The sequence below is a fragment of the Struthio camelus genome, chromosome 1 (genome assembly GCF_040807025.1).
Source record: "Struthio camelus isolate bStrCam1 chromosome 1, bStrCam1.hap1, whole genome shotgun sequence".
NCBI classification, from domain to species: Eukaryota; Metazoa; Chordata; class Aves; order Struthioniformes; family Struthionidae; genus Struthio; species Struthio camelus.
Window position 1 is genome coordinate 65,806,112 of NC_090942.1, and position 24,932 is coordinate 65,831,043.

The 24,932-nt window shown below is 41.6% G+C and overlaps 1 protein-coding gene across 8 annotated transcripts in view; it reads left to right on the forward strand.

Annotated features, from left to right (window-relative positions):
* The window catches only part of DGKI (diacylglycerol kinase iota), a 227,244-nt gene that overhangs the window by 31,134 nt on the left and 171,178 nt on the right, over nt 1–24,932 (forward strand). For 5 of the 8 annotated variants that reach the window (XM_068945778.1, XM_068945800.1, XM_068945785.1 and 2 more), the window contains exon 1: nt 9,280–9,605. The exons of the other annotated variants lie outside the window; for them this stretch is intronic. In XM_068945778.1, the coding sequence (XP_068801879.1) occupies nt 9,517–9,605 (89 nt within the window). In that variant the 5' untranslated portion in view covers nt 9,280–9,516. Of the gene's footprint in view, nt 1–9,279; nt 9,606–24,932 lie in introns of those variants that run through there. 8 annotated transcript variants of the gene reach the window in all.

Consider the following 24,932-nt stretch of genomic DNA (forward strand, 5'->3'; position numbering starts at 1 on the left):
AATTTAAGGGCTGCTAATTCAAGCAGGTATATTTCTAACAGAGGGGAAGGGGAGAAAAATCCTAGCTGGAGTCCTGCTAAAACAAAGATGTAAGAGCATTCATGCATGCTTGACAAGTAGGGTTTCTTACATGCAGTAACTGTAAAGGTCAGCAATGGGGCAACTGCTTGGAAAACACACTGGAACAGCGGCCGCTTATGTGGTGCTTACTCACCTGAGCTGCTGAAGTGTTCATCTAAAGACAGGCTAGTTCAAGCCCCATGTTAGATGGAAACTGACAGTCCCACTGCTTTCAGAGTTGTGCCTTTATCCTCTAGGGGCAGGCTGTGCCGTATGAGGACTCCTATGAGAACCATGATTTGGGATTTGTATACGGCTATAGCAGCTGCTGAAGATGCCTGAGATGTGCCGGAACAATCCCGAAACTGATGCCTCTGCTGTGGTGTGTGTTTGTAAAGCGGTGGGAGTGAAGCATTTGCCTAGTTTTCTCAGTTTTGGGTAAATCAGGATTTTAGCTTGCTAACCTGCTTCAGGGTTACATATAGCATGAATTCAACCTCTTGAGATTCCCCTTCCCCTTCTTTCTGTTCTTTCCCATCTTCATATAATTAATTTTTCTAGGTCTTTTCTTGCATGTGAATGAGTAAGATAGGATCGCTCTTTGTCTGGATAATGTTTGTTGTGCCAGAAAGCGTTATGAGGGGAAGATCAGCTTCAGAACCTGTGCCTTTAGCATATGTATACACCTGCTGAAGTGGAAAGCCTGGTTAGACTGTGGCATGTGCACACAAAGCCAGACAGCTTCACCCGGTGTCCCCTGCCATTTCAGTTCTCTGCCTTTCTTTCAAGCAAATATGTGAGAAAAGCTGTCTTTGAGTGGGAGCTATCACATTCTAAGGATTGGCCTAAGACCAGCTGAAACAAGGTTTACCTGTGACCTACATAGTTCTGGCCTGGATCTTTGGCCCATAGGTGGGGGAAAAACCTGTTCACGCTAACAAAACCTCTAGGCCACAGCAGACATCTTGAATGCTGTTGAATGTCTTGTTGGTCTTGTATGCCTGGCTCTTTTTGCTTCCTGTTTTCAGCTTACAGGCCTGAAAAATCTTTTCAAGGCTGTCCTCTCACAAATGGCACTAGAATTGCACTGCTGAAGTATAATGAGGTAGGACAGTGCTGATGTTGGAGATAGACAGAGGTAGGAGGTATGATGGGAAGCGTTGGAAAGTTTTCACCTAAAATAATTGGGATTAGTTGGCTTTGTCACTGCGGTGTCCAGCTTTCAACCGTTATCCTACCTGTTGCTGTCTGTCTTGCTTCTGCTTCCTTTCCTATCTGCTAAATCTGGGAAACGCATAGGGCTAATACACCTCTCTGCATTGTGGTGGCTGCTTCTGTCAAATTTGGCACTTTAGGATTTAAAAAAGCTCTTAGGAGGTGTGGAGGAGAGTGAAGGGGAGGAAAACAGGGTTGCCAGATATATTCTTCTCCTTTTGATCCCTTTTTTTAGGGAAGGGAGGGTTAAAGGGGGGGAGGAGGAAGCCTGAATAGCCCATAAAGGAGAGTACAGATGCCAGCCTATTTAACAAGCAAAGCAGATAAAGATTAGGGTTCCTATGGCAACTGGTTACCAGCAGAAGCACCTCAAGGATTTGGGGAGGACGAGGAAAGATGATGAATTGGTTTAGCACAGGCCCCAACATTGTGTTGTGTCCTCAGCTACAGCAACAGCCTCTTAGCTGAAGGGAGATATTTCTGTGTAATCTGCACCAAAGGCAGAGGACAAATTCTCTGTTTTGGTTGAGCAGGTCTTTAAAGTCATGAGGTAAAGTGTCTTACAGACACTGATGTTCCTTCTCTGTGTGGTTTAAATGAAAGGAGTGGGAAAGAGCAGGAGATGAGGGAGACTGAGGGACCTGAGAAGGCAAGTGACAAGTGCAGAAGGGGCATTAGTTAAGGCTTGTGGACATGATACCTAGTGATCATCTCTGCTCTGTAGGTCTCCCTGAGGACACAGTGCTTCCATGCAATAGCACTGAGAGCTGTGACTCTTACTCTCCAAGCTTTCATTAGATCTGGGAGAAGTCATCTTCTCTGGCCTTGTGGCCATCCCATTCCCAAATCAGAGGGGATGCATACATGTAAAAGTTGACTCTTTCAGCATAAAACTGACAACTTTAATTTTGTTTTGTGTTCGTGTGTGTGTGTGTTATGTTGCTGCAGTAGCCCCAAGAACCTTGATGCTTGGTGCTCATGTTCTCTCCTCAAGTGCCAGGCTCCTACTGAGAATTGCATCTCTCTCAGTTTTCTTGCTTGTAATTAAAATGCTAAAGTATGTAGTCATTTGATTCTGGGAGTGAGAGGAGGCTGAAGGAGGTTAAGTATAACTGTTGTTTAGATTAGCACAGTGTGGAAAATAATCTCTGTACAACCTCGAGGTTCTGTACTGGAGGTCCTACTGAATGGCTCTCTGAGCAACCCCAGGCCTGGGAGGTTGATTGATTTCCTTAATTGGATTTTGTTTGTTAATCTTACTTTCTTGCACATACAGTTTTCTTTCTTTTCTTTTTCTTTTTTTATTAAAATAACTCGTTATAATCAACTCCTTCTGTCTACTAGGAAAAAAAAATCTCATGCTGAGAAAGAATTTAATTCCCTTTGGCACCTGGTGGTTGGCGTAACTTTCATTAGAGCTTGTGTTACTGCCGAGCAGTGGACACAGCAGCATTCCCTGCTCATCTTTGCACACGCACACTGGTCCATGTTGGCAAGGACACGGGAGAAAACCTGCCATTCAATCTCCTGCTGGCAAGAGCTGAAATCAGGTTGACTTTGATGTTGGTGAAGTAAGTAGCAAGTTGTGAGCTCGTCCAGACAGAATGAACTATTGTTTGAGTTCCATGATATAATACGTGTCTGGCTTCATCAGCTTTGGCTATCCAGGGTTAAAATATATGGTTTTATTCCAGTTTAGGAAAACACATGGAGGATGAATGATGGGAGAAGATTGCATGTGGCAAGACTGAGGCATGAGTGGAGCATATGGGTACCTACACTGAACTGGGTGGGGGTGTTGGGAGAGCCCCCAAAATCAGGAGCTTTATTGTTGATCAAAAAAATTATGTCCAAACCTTTGGTTGTTAATAACTGGACCTATTCTAGGATAGCTAAGAGGGGAGAGGGTGGATGGAGAACATCTGGGGACAAGAAAAGGGTAGCAGACAGGAGATGCATGGTAGCATGAGGGGAAGGGGTGTGCTTGAACCTAGAGAGGGCAGATAACAAGAACCTGAATAAAATATAGGAAAATGAAATGTAACGAGCAGGCTTGAAACTGGGGTAGGGGAAGAAAGGGCAAAATGCATGCTATGTGGGTAGGAATGAAATGGATATTTGCTTCAGGGGAGTAAGAACAGAGCAGGCTAAAAGGGGAAAGAAGGAATGGGTAGTGAAGAAAAGAAACTAGACATGAGAGCGAGGCATTGAGAGCAACTGGGAAAGAAGGGGTTTGATGGAGAACATGGAAGAAGGAAGTCAGAGAAAGAAAATGTGTAATGAGAATACTGGATTAGAAAGAGGGAGTATGTGTGGGAGAATACCAAAAGGTGGGAGGAGGAAAAAGAGGAGAAAATGTCTTGCTACTTATGAAAGACAAAGGTTTTAGAAGGATGAAGTATTCATTTAAAAGTAAGAAGGGGGGGGGAAGACAAGGTTAATTGGAGACCTCCTTGGACATCGAAGACCTCAAGAAAAAATTTAGAGAGCTAGAAAAGAATGTAGAAAAATAAAAGGGTAAGAAAAAAAAGAAGCCAAAAGAGACATAGCATGTTACTTCACAGACACCATGCCATCAGGAGCTCCTCCAATAGACATGTTCCTGTGAGCTCACATCTCTCCAGCTTATTTTTCTTTCCCCCTTGAACCTGTTAAAAATACCATCCCCACCTAAGCAGGTAGCCAGGGCGCAAATGCCTTTCCCAAAGAAAATGAAAACTTCATAGCTACAGGATATGCCTGTCTCGACAAGCTAAGTAAAACCTCCTCCAAGCTGGCTCTACTTGAATATCTGCTACATAAATTTAGGGTCAGGGCACACTTTAATTCCTAGTTCTGATGCCTTCTTGCCATTCAGAGATTAACCTCAGTGTACATAGGACTAGACAGCATACATGATTTTGAGCAATTTGCTGGCTGTAAAAATTTCACTTTGGTATGAGCTAATCCCATCCTGAAGAAGCAGATATGATCTGCAGATCTTGAGTAGTTCACAGATTTACCCTAGTATGACCCTATAATATTCAGAATTTGTCCTGTGACCAATTCCCCTACCTTCTTGGGAGGAAGCATGTCATCATTCTCATTTGCTTGTCTTTGCCACAACTTCTCATGGTTGCCCCTGAGCAGAAAGAGCTGTAGCCAGTAATGGCCAAAAAATAAGAGCGGGGAGGGGATTTTCCTGCAAATCCATGACTCTTCCTGCAGTGGCAGTGAAGTGCCTAGAAATGCCACCATTTCTGTGCCAGACCTTAGAGCGTCTTGCACTTCGAGTGAATTCATAATTATAGCCTGTGGCATATCTCTCTCTTGTTTTGGTTTGTTCGCCAAACAGCATGTTCAGGATATCTACTGTAGGCATTGTGGCTAAATTCTGTCAGAGAGAGGGTGCCTTCTGTGAAAATGCCAAATATATGTTCATGCTTGTAATAAAGGGAGTTGCAGCCATTTCACCCCTCTATATGAGACCTTTTATGAGTTTCCAGTACTTACAGTTGCAGACTGAGTCAACAGAGTAAGTGGTGGATGAGGTGAGGCCTCAGGGGGTCTTCAGCCAGACAGAGCGTGGCCGACTCTGCTGAGCTGTTTGCTACGTGGAGTCTTAACACTGTCATTACTATATTTCTAAGGAAGGTTTCCTCTTTCCATTTTCACATTCAGCCTATCTGATCTCTTGCCTTGCTCCTTTCTGATTTCCAGTCAGAAGATTTTCTTCTGCAGATGTCATCCTCAGGAGCAGGTTTTAGTGCTTCTCTCCTCTGACTTATCCTCTCCTTGGGAAGCATCTTTTCTCTTCACCTGGAAATCTTTCACTGCTATTTCCGCAGGGCACTCTGCACTGGGATTCTGCATTAGTAGTAATGTCTGGGTTTACAACCCCATGTGAAATAAATTAAGATGTTAATATATTAGAGCTGCATCTTAAATGCAGCAAGCATTTCAGTGGTGTATTGAATGTGAATGAAAATCACTTAATCATCTCCATGGCTAACCTGCAGAAAAGTTGACTTTCTCCCTGTGTGATGTGTATAGGCTTGTGCACCTGTCAAAATGCCCCTTTTCTTGAAAGGATGGTGAGGAAAACAAATATTTAAATAAAGGAGGTGAGGAACAAAGGAGGGACCATGTCAGTCAATGGGTCCTGCCCTGCAATCACAGGTAACCATGTTACATAGTCTGGAGAAGTAGGGGCAAAAAAAATATTATAAACTACGTACCACAAGTTATAAGGAACCCTTATTTCCCTGTAGTAAAATTAGGCCGTTTAGCACAAAGTTTGAAAATGCTTTTGTGCCACAGGGAGTGATCAACAGATATTTTGGACATTTGCCAACCTCTTGGGTCCTTGAGTAATGAGAATCTATATGTGAAAATACCCCTGAGGTCTTGGGGAAATGTGCAATGGCCTCTGTTGCAAAGAGAGGCAGGAAAATCCCAGTGGTTTCTGCTGGTCTGAGTTGGTGGGAAAGGCATTCCTGACCCCGGGGTGGTGATTGCTTCAGTCACGGGTGTGTGAGCAAGGCACCAGTCAAGCAGCTGAGGGTTTGGCCGTGTGGTTAACAGCACCAGTGCTTCCCACCTGAGGTCTCAAATAGTGGTTTTTCATTGTAAGGAGGACAATCAGCATGTAAATTAAAGGAATGTAAGAAGGTATTTCCAGCCTATGACATCCATTAAATATATTAAACTAAGCCAAGAGTTATAAAGACAGTTAATTTGTTCTCCCACGGAATCTCAAAATAATGTAATCTATTGAGACTCTTAGCACTGATCCCTGTTAACTGCTAACTCTTTTGGTGTTGTTAACTGCTTTATGCAAGTGTAACAGAGACAAGGAAGTAGTTCTCTGCCTGATTCTTGGCTCTCTGCTACTGTAAAGCAAACCTCCACCTTCTCATATGTAATGGGTTTTACCTGTCCCTGACTGGTACTAGTACAGCTGCATGTAAAACCCGTATTTTCTTAACTGCTAGTGTCGTTGGTTTGTGTTGAATTAGCAGTCTTGTTTTGGGAAATTCTCCTGTTTGTTTTAGACATTAAATATTTAAAGCTTCCATTTTGGTGTTTGTATGTTTCGGCTGGTGAGAGGAAAAACTGTTTTAATGCTTCTTCTCTCTATTCCTCCTGTAGTGTGCTTGCCCTCCAGTGCTGCCTGGGTAAGCAGTTTTCTAGAAGGGAGTCTTTTTCTTTTGCTCCTGATGCAGCTTCTTAGAGGGCAATGTTTCTCAAGAAGAAACCTCCACCTTACGCAGCTCTCTGGAACTGGTTTAAGGGGAAAAGCACTCCTGCTGTCACTCCCCAAAGTTGTGTGGCTTTGTACGGCTGTTCCCGCAGTGCGCCTGCTGTCTGTCACAGAGCTACATTGAGCTTTGGTTTAACATTGTTTCTCTTTTTCCCCACCCTGTAGTCTGAGATACTGCTCCTGTGCCATGACTGCACTGTCTGTGTGTAACGACTACTCTGCCATGGTAAATTTTGAGAGAGATTTCCTGCTATTGGAAATGCCAGATTCCCTATATCTAAATATTCAACTGGGAATTGGGACAAACTGTTATTTTCAGAGCTCTACTCCTGCTGTCTAAAATGGCTTTCAGAATGAGATTACCACCAAGAAAGAAAATGAGAAAGACCTGAGTGCATGTGTGAGTTCATCAGCTCTGAAAAGGGAGGTAGCTACTGCGAGAACAAAACCGGCTATGATACCTCAGCTTATGCTGGGGCAAATACTTAGCTGCAGCTGCTTTCCTTAGGAAGGACAGGTTTTACACTGCAGCTTGCCTTATTTGTACTGGTGATGCTTTTCTAGTAGCTGGCTGCTGGTGGCCGAGATCTGGCAAATAGAAACAGTCTATATTAGTCTTTGCAGAGGGAAGACATTACAATTTTCCAGAAAGAGGCTTTTTACTTTAGGAAGGAAAAAAAAAAAATCAATAGATCTGCAAAGTACAACTGTACACAATGACTAAGATGAAATGAGGAAAAACAATTGCCCCAATCCAGGAGCAAGTAATTTTGGTGCCTGCGCTGCATTGGGTTAGCTGTTGGTTGAAGGAATGCAAAACGTGCTGAGAACGGCATGTGTTCATGCTTGCCTTCCACAGCCAGAGGCAGAAACGCTTAAGGGAACCTTTCTAACAGCATTTCTCCTGGATCAAAGGCAGAAAACACCACCCGGCTCATGAAAGGCAGGTTGCTCTGTCTGCCCGCTCTGCGGGCATGAGGTATGTTGACTAAATGGCTTGTACTGAGGCAAGAGGTGAGCTGTGCAGTGGATTGAGCATGCCAGGGAGTCTGAATGAATCTGGCAAAGGTAATTTCTACATTGCAGGACTGGAAGAGAGGGGAGAAAAATGCCATCAGCAAGAAGGTGTAGGAGAAAGCCAAATGCGTGGTGGAATAATACACTTTTTCCCAGCCTTTGTGTGACTTCTTGGTGTATGACTCAAGTAAGATTAAGGATTTTCCTGCGAGAAGCAAACCTCTGGCATATCCTACCAGGGACCGGTCAAGAGGTTGCCCCTAAAGCCTCCAGAACTGAACTAGTGATGAGGCTAGAGGTTTTTCTGTCAATTCAGTGCCCTCAGCAGCTTGTGCCTAGTGCAAGCCATGCAGAGGCAGCTTGCGATTCCCTTGTGCTCACCGACTGACAGCTTTCACCCTCTGGCCTTTGTGCTTCTTAACATGAGACCTTATACTTTTTAGAGATACCTCAGAGTTTAACAGAATTGTAAAAGTTTTGCTTTATTCTCTGCCTAGCTCCAGTATGCTGTGCTTAGCTATAAGATCTTCTTGTGACCCTGATGGACTTCTCAGCCTTGCTGCTAAAGACCGCAGCAACAGCTAAATGTTTTGAGCTTCACGGTAGCAGCTAAAAAACAAAGGCTCCTAAACCATGTTTTCAAACTACCCCTAAGACTTCATGGCATGGGTATTTTTAGTATGTCATAAAAATATAAAACCCCAATTTTATTTTTATTCCTTCAGTCACTGCAAAACTAATGGAGAGCATTTTACCTTGCTCTTATTTGCTTCTCTGACTTTCAGAAACTAGCTAACTTTAGGACCCAGGAGGGAAGACGTCATCAGATGTTGGCAAATGCTGGCCATGTTGTGTTTCTATTTATAGCAGGCGTGTGCCTAACCACCTTGTCGTTCTTTTCTTAGCATCAGCTGGACGAGCTCAGCTATCAATTATCCATGAAGTTAATGATAATACAAGGAAAGCTATGTAAAGCAGGTGCTCAGAGGAGAGAGAAAGGGGAGGTAGCTGACAGGACAGGGAGAGATGAGGTCTTAGGAACTGAAAAAGACCCTTTTGCTCAGCCTGAAAACCCTTATTATCTCTAATAATTATTAATAACAGAAGTGCCAGCGCTAAGTCATTGTAACTGCGTTTAGCTGGTGGCTGGTACATCCCTCCCAAATGTTATTTCCCTCATTTATTTTCATTGTGTGGGCAATAAAAGGAAGCTTCCCACCCTCCCCCCCTTTTCTTTTCTTCTTTTTTCCTCCCTCTCTGTGGTTTTAACAGACCTTAAGTTGGGTGTTTTCCATCCCCCTGCTCTGTCCCAGGTTCTGCTATTTGGGTTGGTAAGAGCAGGTTCTAATTTCCCTGTGTAAAATTAAGCCTTTGGATTTTCTTGTACTTGGAAATTGCACGTCTACGTTTGCTTCCTCTTTTGTCTCTGTTTGAGAGAGGATTTTGCACATAAGGAGTTGGGGTGGAGAAGGGAGCGAGTAAATGGGGTGTCACTCCACTCCTTGCCAAGGACAAAATTGATTGCCAGCTATTTATCAGCCTTTTCTCGATGCCTTGTCTTTGCTGTTTTCTTTTCTAAGCGGCAGGGGAGCAGGACAGCGTGAACTCTGCTTCTGACAGCAGCTCAGGTTCTGACACCATCTGCCACTTAATCCACTTCCAGGGAAGAGTCTGACGTGTGTGTGCGCATGTGTATGTACATAAACGCTTGCCATGTAGCAATACATCATTTCAGCAGACTCGTACTGATGAGCTTGCAAGTACCATTTCTTTTACAAGAATGGACCTTTGATACTACTTTTCTTACTCCTGGTTTAGGTTTTTTTTGGTTCAGTTTAACGTCTTGTGGTAGGAGATAAGGGAGGGGGCTTAGAGTTGAAACTAGAGAAGACTTCCTTGAAAACTGAACACATCTCTGTTTTCCTATGAACCCTGGCTTTCTGAGGTGTGGGATTTTCAGTTTTTGACATTTCCTGGAAGTTATGAGTGTGGGATGCATGGATTTCTTTTGTAAAATCAGCAGGAAACAGAACAGGTGTAAATTGTCTGTGCCAGGCTCCTCGGATAGCTGGTAAGTGGTGTGTGGGTCTGTCTTGTTTTATTTTGTTTTTCCTTTTCCCCAGGAACTGTGGGTTTTTATGTTTTTTTGGTGACATAATAGTCTTGTCTAACTGCAGTCTGCAAGCGCTGAATGTGTTTCAAGCTCTCTTCATCTTCTTCCTCCAATAATCCATGGGATCCATGAAGAATGACAGTTATAATTGTCATACATGATGCTGTGCTGTATCAGCTGATGGACACTTTTTAGATGCATCATCTTTTATGCAGTTCACTGATTGTGCTGGAACATGTTTGCTCATGGCATTGCTGTGTGCGCACAAAATGCTGTGGAAAATGGCTTGAGAATTCAGATGGGGAGAGAAGAGAAGCTTTGGGAAAGTTGGAGGGAGGGTGCAGTATGCATCCAGAAATGCCACTTGTTATCCTCAGCAGTCACGCCATTTTTCTGGGGCATGGTAATGAATGGCTTGAATTGCATTCTAGAAATCAGTACTGCTCTCTCCTACTGGGAAGCTCTCACAGCTGAGTGTTGCGATTTCTTCCGCCTGGGTGCCAACCCATAATCCTTTTCTCCCAGTGTGAAAGGCCCTCCCTTACAAAACTGGGGCCTTTTCTGGCTGAGGAGGAAGGAATAGGACTCCCATTGAAACACAACATAATCGTTGGAAAGACGTTCCTGTTTCTGCCAAACAAGGGACCAAGAATTCAGTTTGCCTGCTTGTGGCAGGCTCTAAAGCAGAGCAGAGTGTTGCTTTGTATCACCTTTCTGAGGGTTTGATCCAGAGCTTCCTGAAGGATCTGGAAAGACTGCCATCATTTGCAGTGGGCTTTTATTATAGCTCTTGTAGGTTTCTGTGAACTGGTAGGTTTCTGCCTTGCCTTGTGGTTGGATTTTATTTACTTTCCTCCAGCTGCCTTTGCAGGCCCTCTCCCTCGTTTTCTAGGCATACACTAATGGCAGGAAATTACTTGCAGGTGTGACCCTCCCAACAGTTTCTGCATCAAGCTGAGCATGGGCCAGAGGAGTCCAGCTATTCAGCTACACTTGATTTCATCAGTGGCACTTAAAATAAAATAAAAATGAAGGCTTTATACTCGATAATGCTTAGTAATTAAGAAAGCAAGGAAACTTCAATCATATTAATTGGAAATAGATTTCTGTACACAAAAACTAGTTATCCAGCAATCTTCGCTAAATGCATTTTTTTCTTGCAAAAGAAAAATGACTTTTTATGACTCTTTTAAATTGTTTGTGGAGGTATTCAAAGAGAGCTTTATATTAATGCCATATTGAAATGTATTGATGAGGCCTGAAAACTCCTCTTCCTTTTCCACAGCAGAAAATTGCTTTCATTTGTCACCTCTAAAGGAGGCAGGGGAATAATTCTTCAGCCTCAGCTAGTGATTTGATTGATCTGATGAAGATAGAATATTTCAGACAATCGATTAAAGAATTTGTCTTCCAACCCTAGCTTCATGTATTGTGTAGTATCTCATCCTGTTCTCAAGACACTTTCATACTTCAGGTTATTTTTAAAAACAGGTTCTCCAGAATAAAATATGACTTCAACTAGCAGAATTGTATGATGCTGCACTTTCATTTAGAGGTGGTTGTGTCCTTCATATTTTTGCACTTGTCTGTGTAGGGAAAACAGCAGTGTGCGCATGGAGGAAATGGACTTCTATAGTCCATATTTTTATTTGAACATTCAGTCATTTTTCAATGAAATATGATCCATATTGCAGTGGGAAAAAAAAGTTGTATCAGGTGTATGTATGTGTGAGAATCGTGCCTCACTTTGAGTTCGTAACATTTTAAAAGTCCTCCCATTTCAAGTACATTTGGTTTCCAGTGGGGAATATCTTTCAAAGTAAGTACTAATAAATAAGTACTAATTAATACTCATAATATAGGTCATCTAAGATAAAAACAAACCTCCTTTCACTGCCAAAACATCTCGAGGGAATTGGAGTTCCCTTCAGTGCTAGAAAGTTTAGCAATCTGTTGTTTTTCCTTTTTTTTTTTTTTTTAAATCTCTGCTTCTGTGTCTTTGCTGTTCTGTCACAGCATGAGGACTGCATGTCATAGGTGTAGACCCTTGAGGTTTTGACAGACCTACGCGGGGAGACGTGCGGACCCCCCACTCTGGCATAGGTGTTCCCTTTGTGCTGCCAGCCAAGCAGCAAGCAGCCTGGGAGAAAAGCAGGCTCCCATAGGAGGTGCAGGCCAATCTTGCAGGTGCAAAAGGTTGGACAATTCAGATAAGGTCCTAGAAAAGCATAGATGTTTGAACCAAATCAAGATGCTTTGGGGCCCAGTTTCCAGAAACACAATGCATTGTTGTTTGACTGCATGCTTTCAAAACGTTTGTAAGTTAACTTTTTACAGGTAAGCTTATCAATCTCTACTGATTAAATCAAAAGGTCTTAACAAAACAAACAAACAAACAAACAAAAACCCACTCAAGTAAACCAAAAACCTAGAGAGCCCAGACTCCTCCCCTCCTTGTAGCATTGGGAGAAATTGTTGGAAAAAAGGGGCAACAGGGGATGCTGAACATGCTTCTTGGCCTGCCAGTTCAGAATACTTCTGGCTGTGTCACCTCTATCAAAAGCTACCCATTTGGATGACTTTGGCTAGATGTGTTAATCTCTATGGACGTAAACACTACACAACCTCTATTGACCTCACTATTGAAAATGAAGTCATTTCTAAAAGTGTATAAAGTTTAAAATTGGGTATATTGTTTTAAAAAATGAGCAGCAACTTTGGATGCCCATGTTGAGACCATTAAGCCTAATTTTCTTAGCCTGGGTGCATAGTCATTTTTGAAAATGATGTCCCTCTCGAGTGTGTCTACCCACTGAACCTGTGCGCTTCAAATTGCCTTTGAAAACATAACTAGTAGGGATAGTGTAAATGTCTCTTTCAATTTTGGAAGCAGTGGATTTAGTGTATTTTTGCTTGTTTCCTCACCTATAAAATGCATATATATGGTAATATCAAGAATTCATAAGTCATTTTTAGGCTGAATATTTATACATACTTCAGCCTCCTCTGATCAAATGTACAAGAACAGGACAAATTACTGACTACAGCTGTACTAGGCTATTGGAAGCCTACTGTTCACTTGGCCCATAAGAGGGAGTCTAATTTGCCATAGCTCCTTAAAGGTGGCCTCAATAATTGCTCTAGACAGGAAACTCTTTGTTTTCAATGTGATATAACTGCGTTAGCTCTTAGTTGCCCAAAACACAGATTCACGCTAATGCTCTTTGAAATGAGGGGAAAGACCTATTAGAAATATCAGTGAGGGTATGTGGAAATGTGCTAAGATTCTTTAAACTATGAAAAGTATAGTTTAATCTTATTTTCAGAATTCCAGAATTTGTGGACAGCAGTAATTTGAAGTCAGATTCAGGATGGCAAACTCTGATTTGGGTGTGTTTGTGGCAATCTGGAGGCAAAATTCTAGTTTCCAGTAGAAGTTCTAATTAAAGTTAAGACGGTAACCTAATATAGAAATAATTTTTCAAGAGAATTTGAGATACTACATTAGGAACAAAACACTATTGCAAATTATTTGTATTACTCTGACTTTTCAATCTGCATGTGCTTGTTTTACATAAAGCAACTTGAGAACCCTTGGGGTAGCAAATCACCTAGACCGGATGATACTCATCTCGGGTTACTCCAGGGAATAAAGTGTGAAATAGTAGAAGTACTGGTGAGGGCATGTGATACAGATCCTGAAAAATCAGCAGCTGTTCTTGACAATTGACAAAGCACTAGTGTGGCATCTCCTTCCAAAATGGGGCACCAGATCCTGGAAATCGTATGATAGGCAAGCTTCCCTATAGTTACAGGGAGCTAAATGAGAGCCTCAGCATAATGTTTGCAATGCAAATTATAATAATGTTTGCCCAGCAATGTTCGGCTGGGCATGAATCTAGAGTCAAATTGCCATAACATTTGAAAGAAGGAATCTGACACCTGCTAGATTTTGTAAGAATCACATTAGGCATACATAAATGTAGAATAAGACCATGCAGTAGACCAGAGTTACTAGGCTGTTTAAATAAGTTAAATGGGTAGCCTCAGAATATGTACCATGACATGGTGACAAAAACAGTTAGAATGTTTCTGCCAGCTCTCATCTCAGTCCTGCTAGTGAAACACTAAATAGTAGTTGTTTACGTTCCTGTTTTGATCTGAAACAACACATATGTTTTTGCCTCACCCTTGAGGAGGATGAACAGAGCTCTTGACTGTGTTCTTAATCTTTAAGTTCTGTGAGATCTGCATGCAGTGGGCTGTTTCATGAAATGTTCCTAATGCTAGAATATCCTCAGAAACCAAAGCTATCATGTTCTCAAACACCGATACATTCAGGACACAGTCTTTTAAAAATCCAGATGAGTGTTTGTGGATATGTGGAATGCTGCAAGCATATGAAAGCATACGCAGAGTTGCTGTAGCTTCTTGTAAAAGAGTCTGGAAGCAGCTGTGTTGTTTGCAACTGCTGGATTCCCCCCCCCCCCCCCCGAAAACCCTGTTCTCATCACTGGTGTTAAGTGGCAATTCAGCTGCATTTGAACAGGAGAGATGAGGAATTCAGTGGGCTTTAGACCCTGAACACTGTCTTCCTTCAGGAGGTGATCCTTTTGCAAGTTGGTGTCAATACAGTGATAGAAAAGCTGAATGTCAACATTTCCACGTGTTTGCCCATCTGTGCGTTCTTTGGAGAAGCAGAGCATTTCACAGGTATGTCAGCAGGACAGTTAGCAGCAGATTCATATACGAAAGTGTTCGATATAGACTGTAAAGGACTATGAAAACCTCCAGGTAGGTTTCAATGCACCAGGGACTATGTATCATGGTGACGTTTGAAATGTAACTTCTCTAAATGTCAAGTGATGCACACTGGTAAAAATGGTTTAAACTCCTCACATAGTGATGTGCTCTGAAGCTGTGGGATTCTCCTGGGGATAAAAGTCATTGTGGGTATCTCAGTGAGGATGTCTACACAAAGTGTTACGGCAGTTGGGAAAAAGGGGGAATTTCTGTTTAACACGAAGGTAAAGTAGAAATTCGTGCAGTGCGTAATTGTGTTCGTCCATGTCTTCTGTGATTTCTCATAGATCAGTCACTCCTGTAATAATCTTATTCCACTTTAAAATAGTGGATGAAAGAACGCACTTTCACTGCAATTAATCAAAAGCAGTACAGCGGTAGGAAACCTTTGCCTGACTCCTGCTCTTGTGTAGCCTGCACAAATCTTGAACAAAACACAACAGGTGCTTCCATACTTACTGTAATTCCCTTAACTTGAAGTTTTTTCTCAGCTTCAGGGTAGAAAACGTTGACCTAATCATTCTGAACTGTGAATGAATCACTGGAGTCCTTTGGCTAGAGAGGAGTTTCTATGACGAACACAGTGCTACGTTGCCCAAGGTCTTTATTTTTGATTTGCATTTAAAGAAAGCATCTGAAATGTTTTATTTTGTCATATTCCTGCTTTGTTTTCTAGTGAATATCTATGCAACTGTGAAGAACTCAGCCTTCATGGCCCTGCATTGGAGTGGGAAACTGCCACTTTAAATGGGGCTTCAAAAGATTATTTTAAAACTAAGACTGCACCTTTAGCAAAGCACTGGGGTGGTGGGCATGGAGAAAGTAGCAGGGATTGGTGTATTTAACTCTTTACTGTCTTTCAGGTTAGGACTTACACCTTTCCATGTGTTCTTCTTAGGAAGAAACAGCCAAGCATCTGGATGTTTTGGAAGGAATGTAGTATTGAGACACACAAGGCGATGCATGTCTTATACATGTGAGGAGGAACTGAGTGAGCTGAGCAGGTCTGAGTTTTGCTTACAACAGGAGTATATTTCACATTGCTGTATTCAGCAGGTGGTGTCAAAATGAGTGTGACTAGTACAAATTGGTACTAAAAGCACTCCACAGCTCCTGATAACAACATCTCTACCCAAAGGGAAAAAACATTTCATAGGAACAGTGCCGCCCTCACCTCTTGGGAGATAAGGCTGGGAGCAGAAAATGCCTATGGGCTCAGTGAGCTGGGATTTAAGCAGCTGGGTGAGCTGATTTAAGGCAGGGAAGTGAATTAGGCCAGAAATGGTTAATTTGGGCTCCTGGCTGTATAAGCTCTTGTTGTTTAAATTGCTGGGTTTTGTCAGTGACTTCTGGGAGGCATCTCACCAGCACAGCCCTTAGGTCTGGCAAGTCTGTCTAAGCAAAGCTGTTGAGTCTAAGCATATAATTGCAGCTTCTGGAGTTTCTCTCCCCTTGACAAGCAAGGAGCACAGTATATATATGCTGCCTGACAAATCTCAGTTCACTTTCCTATATGCATGCCTGTTCACTTCCAGGTGCATTTCATCTGCTTCAGAGCAGTGGAGGCATATGACCTTTCTCTATGGCTGCTTTACCTAATGCAGGCTATGCACTCTGCAGGATGTTTTAGGTGAATTGAGAAACTAGCACTGTAAAATTGTTGGTGTAGTAGTATTAAGATTTTTTTTTCCTTTGTGTCTTAATATAACCCAGACTATTCCAACATAGACCTTGCCTTATATGTGGCTTACAGGAAAGATGCACGTAAGGTTGGTTATAGGAAAAAATTGACTTCCACTATTTACTGCTTAAAAGTCCATCAACATTAGGGGTTCCTTTTGTATTTTGGTGAACTCATAATATCTGATCATTTCCTGTACAGTGTAGAAAGGGTCTTATTCAATTGAAGTGGGACCTTGGGTAATTTAGGATTACTTTCTACTGGACAATCTAAAACTGTTGTCACTGTAGAGTCAATAAACCCTTGAACTGATCTATGCTGACATTTTCCAAATTACATCCTTCTTTGACATTGCCTATTGAGGAGGAGATTGTTTTCTGAAAACAATGCTGTTATCTTTGTTCTGAAGTATACCGCAAATGCAAATGTTGAGGCATTCAATTATAGCCTGGTAGTTCTTGGGCCTGGATAGCATGAGGTTCAGTTCTCTCCTAAATGATTAGGTTTGTATTTGGACCTAGTCCTCACTTTTACCTCAGCCCTGTATAGAAGTAGGGTTCAAACAAAATCAGCCAAGGTACTTTCTGTGCCATAAGGTGTACCCAGGTTATAGCTATTTCATTTATATAGTGATCTTTTTGATTGCAGTTATATCCTATATTGCAATTTCCAAAAAAAAGTTTCGTGTCTTACCTAATTGAATCAGGGGAACTATCCTATCAACAATTTTAGCATTTCCTCCATAGGAAGGGGGGTCTCTTCCTTTATTTTCATAAATATTTTCCCTTGTGGTTTACATATATTTCCATGGAAAACAAATTTCAGTCTCTACTGTCCTTTTTAGGATTAAAGTCACTGATTCACAAGAACACAAGTTGCACTTGCTCTCAGATTGGGAATGGTGATGCTCTTAAGGGAAGAAGCTGAGAAAGGCTGCAGAAGTTCACATTATGTAAAGATGTGGGTGAATTTGGATAGATATATAATGCTTCTCCTAAAACAAAACAGCACAGAACTGAAGTCTACAGGGCTTGAAATTAGAAAAAGTCTGAGACGACAAATGGAGCTACTGGGCTGTATAGAAAATGATTGTCTGCATAGCCCGGTGAACCGAGGGGAATTGCAAGAATAAGAAAATATAGGCAACAGAGCTCCCAGACTTCTTTCTTTGTTGTGAACACTGTCTAACCAGTAGGCTAAAATAATTTCAGTCTCTTCAGTGGATCCTCATAAACTCAGCTCCAAGCCATTGAGGCTGTGAACAGCTTCACTTCTCTGCCTTTTGTGGCCATTCCTTGTTTTCTGGAGGCATCTGGGATGTGCTGGCTTTGCTGGTGAAGTGGTGTAAGGAGGTTACTGTGTCACAGTTAACTGGCAGCTGAAAGACAACAGCAATCTCTAAGCAGTCTAGCAGCAGTGTAAGCAGCTATTGCGGTATACTTTAATTGCGTTTTAATCTAAATATATCTTTGAGTTTCTTGCCTATTGGGGTTCAAAACTGTTGAGAAGATGGGCCTGGAAGAGGCAGAAAGAAACAGCCCACTTCAAGTAACCTAGAAGCAACGTTGACAAATTATGGGCAGATTTTCCCATCCAAACTCCTCCTGTGTGGGATGAAAGGTCAGTCTGGATAACCTGTGGTGCAGTGAAAACAGAAAACTGACCAATGCCTGCTGTTGTTTCTGTGTAGTATTTAGGTTGTATCTATCTGTTTTAATGTGAGATATTTATTTTTCATGTAGCTACAGAATGTAATCCCTTCTCACCTCAATCTGCAGCAAAGCTCTAGGAATTTTTAAAAGTACTTCTCCTTTACTGCCACCTTCTTTGGACCACTGACAACAAACCCATGAGCAGAGCTGTGGTATGTTACAGCTTTACAAGTGAGCGGCTAGTGCTTTATTTCCAGTACATGTGAGCTTTGAGATACTGTGAATCCCCTAGGGATTTGGATTTACTATTCATATGCAGGCAAATCCCTAAGCCTGACTGTAAAACTGCTCAAGGCTCAAGATGGGCTGAAGTGGCAGTATTTAGTCACACTATTTCTGGTCCTTTGCCAAAGCTGTGTGTTTATGTTATGATCTGATTGACATAATGTACCTGCATTTTTTTTTGAAGAATCCCTCATTGTAATCTAGAAGAAACTTTAACTTTCTTTTCAGTGACACTTTTAAAGTGTAATTGGTCTCTGAGTGAAGATTCTTGAACTAATAACTGATTAAAGAGTAAGACTAGAAGCAAATGATGAGGGTTTGGACTAGAGGGATGTTATCAAGGGAACAGAGTTGGAACCATTGCTGTTAAATACACTCTGGGAATCATTTGGAAAATAAATGAACTATGGAGTGACAAAGCTTGTATGTAGGCTATTCAAAAATGAATTAACAGCAGAACAGCAAAAAGATCTCTCTGTAGTAAGTGAGTGGACTTAAAAATGGGGGATGCAATTCTGTGTTGATAGGGCTGCTTTTCTCCAACTGCATTACTTTGAATGTAACTGTATGCTCATGCAAGGATGGGCTGTGCATTAATTCTCACCTCTTTGGAAAGAGATCTAGTAGTCACTATCTAGTAGATAATTTTATGAATATTTCTGCTTACTGCTCAGAGATGGGACAGAGAAGGCAAAGAGGGCAGTAGTAATTTGACTAGTGAAATGGAACAACTTATGGATGAGGAAAGACTCATAGACATAAAGTTTTATCAGCTCGAGCGGCATAAGAGGCAAGTAGAAGGCAGATAGGGAACACTTGATTCATTCTTTTCCATGATGTAAGAGCCATAGACCATCAAATAAACTTATCAAACAGATTAAAAAAAAAAAAAAGAACTATTTTTCCTCACAGTGCGTAGTTATGTAGTGGATTTCATTGCCACACAATGTGATGGAGACAAAAACTGTAGCTGTATTAGAAAACCAGACGTACGAACACTGTAAAAATATGTTGGTAAGCAGGAAGGATGAAGATTTGATGCAGTCTGTCTCAAGCAGTCCTAAGCTCTGCTTTGCTAAAGGCAAGAGGGAGATGTGGAAGGTGATATATATACCTTTGTCCTCACCATATTTTTGTACTCTTTTGGTAATCGCCCGTTATCAGTCAGCCACAGACAAAAGGTGCTGCATTAGAACATTTGGTCTGACCCAGTAATGCTGTTCTTTTAGTCTTAGATTTTGTTTCGAGGACTTCTAATAGACAGAGAAGAGCTTGTACTCTTGTGCTGAGCTAGCACTGTCTGTGAGCTTAGGGCTCCAAAACTGGCTCACCGCGTGGGCATGTTGATAAGACTGATCTATAAGGCCCTACTGGAAGGATTGCTGGACCATGTTGGCTCAGGGCGCTGAGGGGACTGACATCCATCCACAAAAAGTGGTATAGGCACTGGGGTGCTTGCAGTCACAGAGGCTCAGGACTCTGGATTCTGGGCTGAGACAGATGCCTCCCTTACTCCGTTTTCCAAGCATTTCCCTACCAGCCAGCTTGGTCAATATGTTATTTGGAGGACCCTAATTCCTTCTGTTCCCATAAAATAATGTATGGGGAGTCCCTATGTCTTAATGGGGGATTGATTGTCTAAAATGTGTGTTATGAAACTCCGCATCAAAATACATGAATCTTGTGTCTCAAACTTTTATTCTGGGGCCTTTTCTTAATGGATGATTCCCACTATCTTTCCACTAAGCTGGAAGAAATTTTAGCTCTGCCTATATGTGGTTTAATAGTCTAAAAACAGTTGGGAACTGCAGAGAAAGGTTAATAAGCCTGAAATAATTCATGTTACCTGCATGGTTCTAGTTTTGCTGTCGAAGGCATGTAACCCAGCCCAGAAAATCCGCAGCCTTCATGAGGAATCAGTCTGAAGGAGGGAATTTTTGCTGAGCTGCCAGGCAGGGAAGTTGCCACATCTGTCGGATATCTGTTTTGTTTGCAGAGCAAGAGAATAGAAACTGAAGCTGTTTCCCCTCCTTTCCTTAGGTCCTAATCTTTTTTGCAGAGTTTTACAAGATGATGTGGGTCACTGCACACTAATGTTGCTCTGTTGTGCCATTGTGAACGCTGCTCATGATTTGTGGAGAATTCAGAGGTTGCTCTTTGGTCAAAGTTGCAGGGAAGGATTTTAGCAGGGCAATATCACTGAAGTCAATGAGGTCAGTTTATATCCACTTGTCCTTCAGAGTGTGGCATCCAGCGGACTTCAAAGCTGCCAAACAGAGATTCTCTACAGAATTTGACATATGGTTTCCAGGAAAAATAATTAAGAAGTACTTTCTAGTTCCTGTATACGTGTACACAATGCCTTCCACCAGTCCTCTGAGGTTTGGCTGTTACATTAAGGAAGAGTAATGTGGTTTAAAGAAAGAAAACACTAGTTTGCTGTAAACCTCATCTCTTTGTTGAAGTTTCCAGTTCAGTAGTCTTCTATTTTTTTCTTCCTTTTTAAAAAAATATTTTTCTGAACCTTTTTCCTGACTAGTTGTAGCTGAGGTTGAAGTCAAGGTGGTCCCCTCAATCCTACTACAGATGCAAAAAGCTCCTGTAAGGAAAACAAAATTTTTGAGAGGGTCAAGTGGTTATCAAGTAGCTTACTCTAGCTACTGTTGTTTTCAAGGATCTCTAATTGCCTTGCAAACTAGAAGGAAAAATGTTTTGTTTTGTATGGGCAGGGAAATTGAGGGGGTAGGGGAGGGAACCCAAACTGAAAACGTAGGGAAAATAGCTCTAACAAAGAGAAATGGGAGGGGCAGAGAGAAAGAAGAAAACAAGGTATCTGAAGAATAGAGTTCATCTGTAGGCATGTATGAACTCTAGGGGCTATATAGTACCAAAGACAAGGTGCAAGGGATGAGATTCTGTTGTCTCTGATGGCTCATCTCAAGGTGTGTGTGGGGGGGGTCTTCTGTATCCTTGTGCTGGTCATTGTGGCGTTTCTCTCAGGTTTGCAATGTCCCTCAAGTTGGTAATTCCCTTCCAGTATGGGCCATAAGAGGTACAAGTGACGTGGAATGGGAGTAGGAGTGTTGGATCAGGGGAGGCTAGCACTGCAAGAGCTTGTTCTTGAAAGCAGCTGGGGAACAGTGTGAGTGGCACCCACCTAGTATAAAAGGTTTTGACACATTCCTGGATGTAACTATTAGCTTAATGACCGCTTGGTGTCCTTTGCCTGCTCTCATGTATCTCATACATCTCCTTGGCATCTCTCACCTCTCCAGTTTAGCACAAGGACCCAGAGAACGAGTGGCTTTAACTGCCTGGAGAGACATGTGCTCCCAGCCACCTCAGCCTAGAGCAAGAAAAGCTGTAGATCTTGTTAAATAGGTATCTCATTTAAGATAAAGGAAAATAAAGTTGTGGGGGGGGTTGCATTCTTTTTTCACAATAGAGGTTCAAGTTGAGTGGCATTTGTTAGTCATTAGTTTAATATAAATAATAAGGATATTCTGACTGGTCTGAAATGAATAACCTGGAAAATTCACATGAAAGATTCATTATACAGGGTTCCCTCTTAAGTTCCCCAAAGGTCCTGCCTTTCTCTATGCTTATTGTACCAGAATGTTCCCGGTACATTATGTGTTATAAGGTAAGGTATCAAACTGAGAGAAAATGGACACTTTGACAAAGTTCTGCACTTAAAGCAACATACCTTCCTGCTTCCAATCCTTTTGGTTAGGTACTTCTTACAACTATTTTCCCACAAAAGCAATTAAACTGCTAACTCTATCCTAACAGAACATGCAGTACCAACACAGTTCCAAAGCCTGAGATTTTACCTTACCATGGAAGGGAAAGTCCTGTTTATTTCTATTCCAGGGGCATTTGAGCAGATAGGAACTTTGAAAGCAGATTGAATTGCACATTAGTTTATCGTGAGAGAAGAGGAGCAACATGGATGAAGGAGGTTTTTTCCTGCCTCTTTCTTGAAGAGAAAGGAAGCGTTCTCATACCTGAAATGCATTCTGTGCTTTGGTTCTTAAGTCTGACCCATGCAAGAAGTTAGTTTTGATAGGTTGTATTGTAAAGTGACTTGAAACAAAATAATAATGAAATATAGGAAAGTGTAATCAGAATCTTAAAGTAGATATGGAAAATAGCCAATTTGGGTTCATTTCCTTTTTGAACTTGAAAAGTTTCTTGACTAATCTGTGTTAATTTTGCATTTTAATTTATTAGGCTTACCTATTTACAGGCTATGGGAAAGGGTTTTATTTATATCTAGGCTGTGATAGCATTCAGTATATATTAATCACTGTCCAGACCCAGTAGAAAGGAAATCATTGATTCAAATTTGAAGGGTCTGAGAGGGATGAAAGGTGGTGCAGGCAGTATGGTATTTTAGCAAGGGCTGCAGGTGATACACATGTGATTCAGTAGCTATTGCCTGGTTTGATTCATTTTTGTGGAAAAAAAAAAATGCTTAGTTCCCCTTTTTACAGCATTCTTTATGCTTCAGCTCCCTTTGTTTCCCTTGCTTTGACTCTTGGCCCACGTGATAATTAGGTAAACAGAATAAAGACCATATGTAGCTTGTTTTTTATAAGTAACACAGGAGAAGTAGGTCTTCAGAAGGGATTTAAAAGGCAAGAGGATAGTGATTAAATTTGCTCAGGATACAGAATGGGATACAGAATCTAATCTCAGTGGTAGATCACAAGGAGAGTAAGGCAATAAAAAATGAGGAGAATATTCAAGTTGCTTATCAGGTTTCTGGAGGGAATGCTGGGGAAGAGGCCTGTAAGGAAACGAAATAATGCTTTATAAAGCGCTCTTGATGTAGGAAAAAATCACATGCGAGAAAGATCTTATTTGTCATTAATGTATTTATTTTCAATTTAGATCAGCTTAACAGGCTGAATAATTCATATGTGCCAATGATGAGAAACATCCTTTTTAGGAAACTGGGCACTTTACATCTCTTACAGGGTATTTATATTCTGTACTCTTTTGTATGTGAAAAATACATTAGCGTTCCTAGTGCCCAAGCGGAAAATCGAGACTGACCCCCCCCCACCCCGTCTCTTCAGTGAGAATTTCTTCCTCCTCAAAGCCTTTGGTCTTTTGCTGTTCTAAATTCAGGAGCAGACACTTTAGATTAGAAAGGTCTTTTTAATTTTTGCTGGAAGACCCACATAAAAGAGGAAATAGAGATGATGAAGCAGACAAATTGTTTGGCAAAGTAAGGTCATATTGAGAGGGGAAGCTGTAACATTTTAACTTCTGATGTAAATTTAAACTCTCAGTATTACTGTGGACACTAATATTTCTACTGGCATTACTTTTCTTGGTGTAGATTTAGGTGACTAGGATCAGATTCAAATGAAACATTTTAAATCCAAAACAAGGGCTTCACACAGAACATGCATCCTCTTATCACTTCAAATGAATAACACTTTCCCAGGCGAACACAAGGTAACAGCTAAAAAAGAAAATTTCTAGGTGACTTAGATACCTGAGGACAGCTCCTGCTCCCAGAGTGGGATCTCTAGGACACGGATATATAGGGGCCGTAGGTGAGGCTGCTGTCTGAGCTAGTGGCAGGGCCAGCCTGTGCCCCAGCTCTGCTCCCCGGTGTTTGCTCACCCTTTGCTCTCTGCATGAACTGCTGTTATTCCTGGCCCCTGACCTGGCATCTGCACTAGTTTGTCTTCCTCTGCCAGCTTCTGCATGCCCTTGTTGACTCCCTTTGTTTTGACTTTAGCTTGTACCCTCTGACTCTTTCTCTTGCCCCTGCACTCAATCTGAGGTCTAACTCCAGGTTTAATTGCCAAATCGGGGTCGTTGCATTAACTTTTTAAGGTTATTTTTACTTTACTTGGAAGTCACCAAGCATTTTCGAAAACTGTGCTGAAGGCCTCGTTCAAAATAACTGCCTTTGATTTGAAAAAGAACCAAATAATTCACCAGGGCTCTGCTGTAGTACAACAGCAGTTCACTCGCTGAAACCAACTGGTATTAGATTCAATATTGCTGGAAAGTATTTTGTAGCATTTATAACTGCCAGATTCACTTGTACATTGAGTTAAACTGTTAGTGTGAATTGCTAGTGGTAGGCAGTGGGTGAATAAATAAATATAACTTAGGGTGCTATCTAACTGCAGCAGTTTGAATTCATGCTGAAGGAAAGGAAATCTCAGCAATGAAAACATGAACTGGTTAGTGGATGGAACTGGATGGGAATTGTCTACCCATGACAGAGCTATCCCAAAGAATCACATTCACTGTTGCTGCTGTTCTCTATTTCCTCTAGAGCACTCTACATGGACCAGCTGGGGGAGGCACATCGCTAGGGAGACTGAGCCAAACTGCTATGTCAGAATTGACACCCCAATGTGAACTGACAGCTCCTGAGGCAAAAGAAAAATACTTTTTTCTTAGGATAATCTTGGATAAATTTGATTTGCGGCATAGATGCACTCCTTTGCTTGTTGAACATATTTTGTCATTCCTAAGTCTTTTTCTCTCATTGTTATTTGTTACCACAATATGGAGGCTTGCTTAATTTGGAGAACAAAGCTGTCCTAATTTGTCAGACTCTTAGCGTCATAACTACCTAGGGAGGGAATGTTCTGAGTAGACTATGCAACTGATTTAGAACAGCCTGTAATGATATATTAAAATGGAGTCTTGGCTGGTTTATTGCATACGTTACTGTGTGTATATATTACAGTAGTAAGAAAACTGTCATAAAATGTATGTTAGAAGTAGGAAATGGATCCATGCTACGCCTAAAGTCCTAAGAGTCTCTCTGGTTTGATGGTCCAGTTTGACCCTCTGCTGAATTTCCCTGTAGCATTTTGGCAGTAT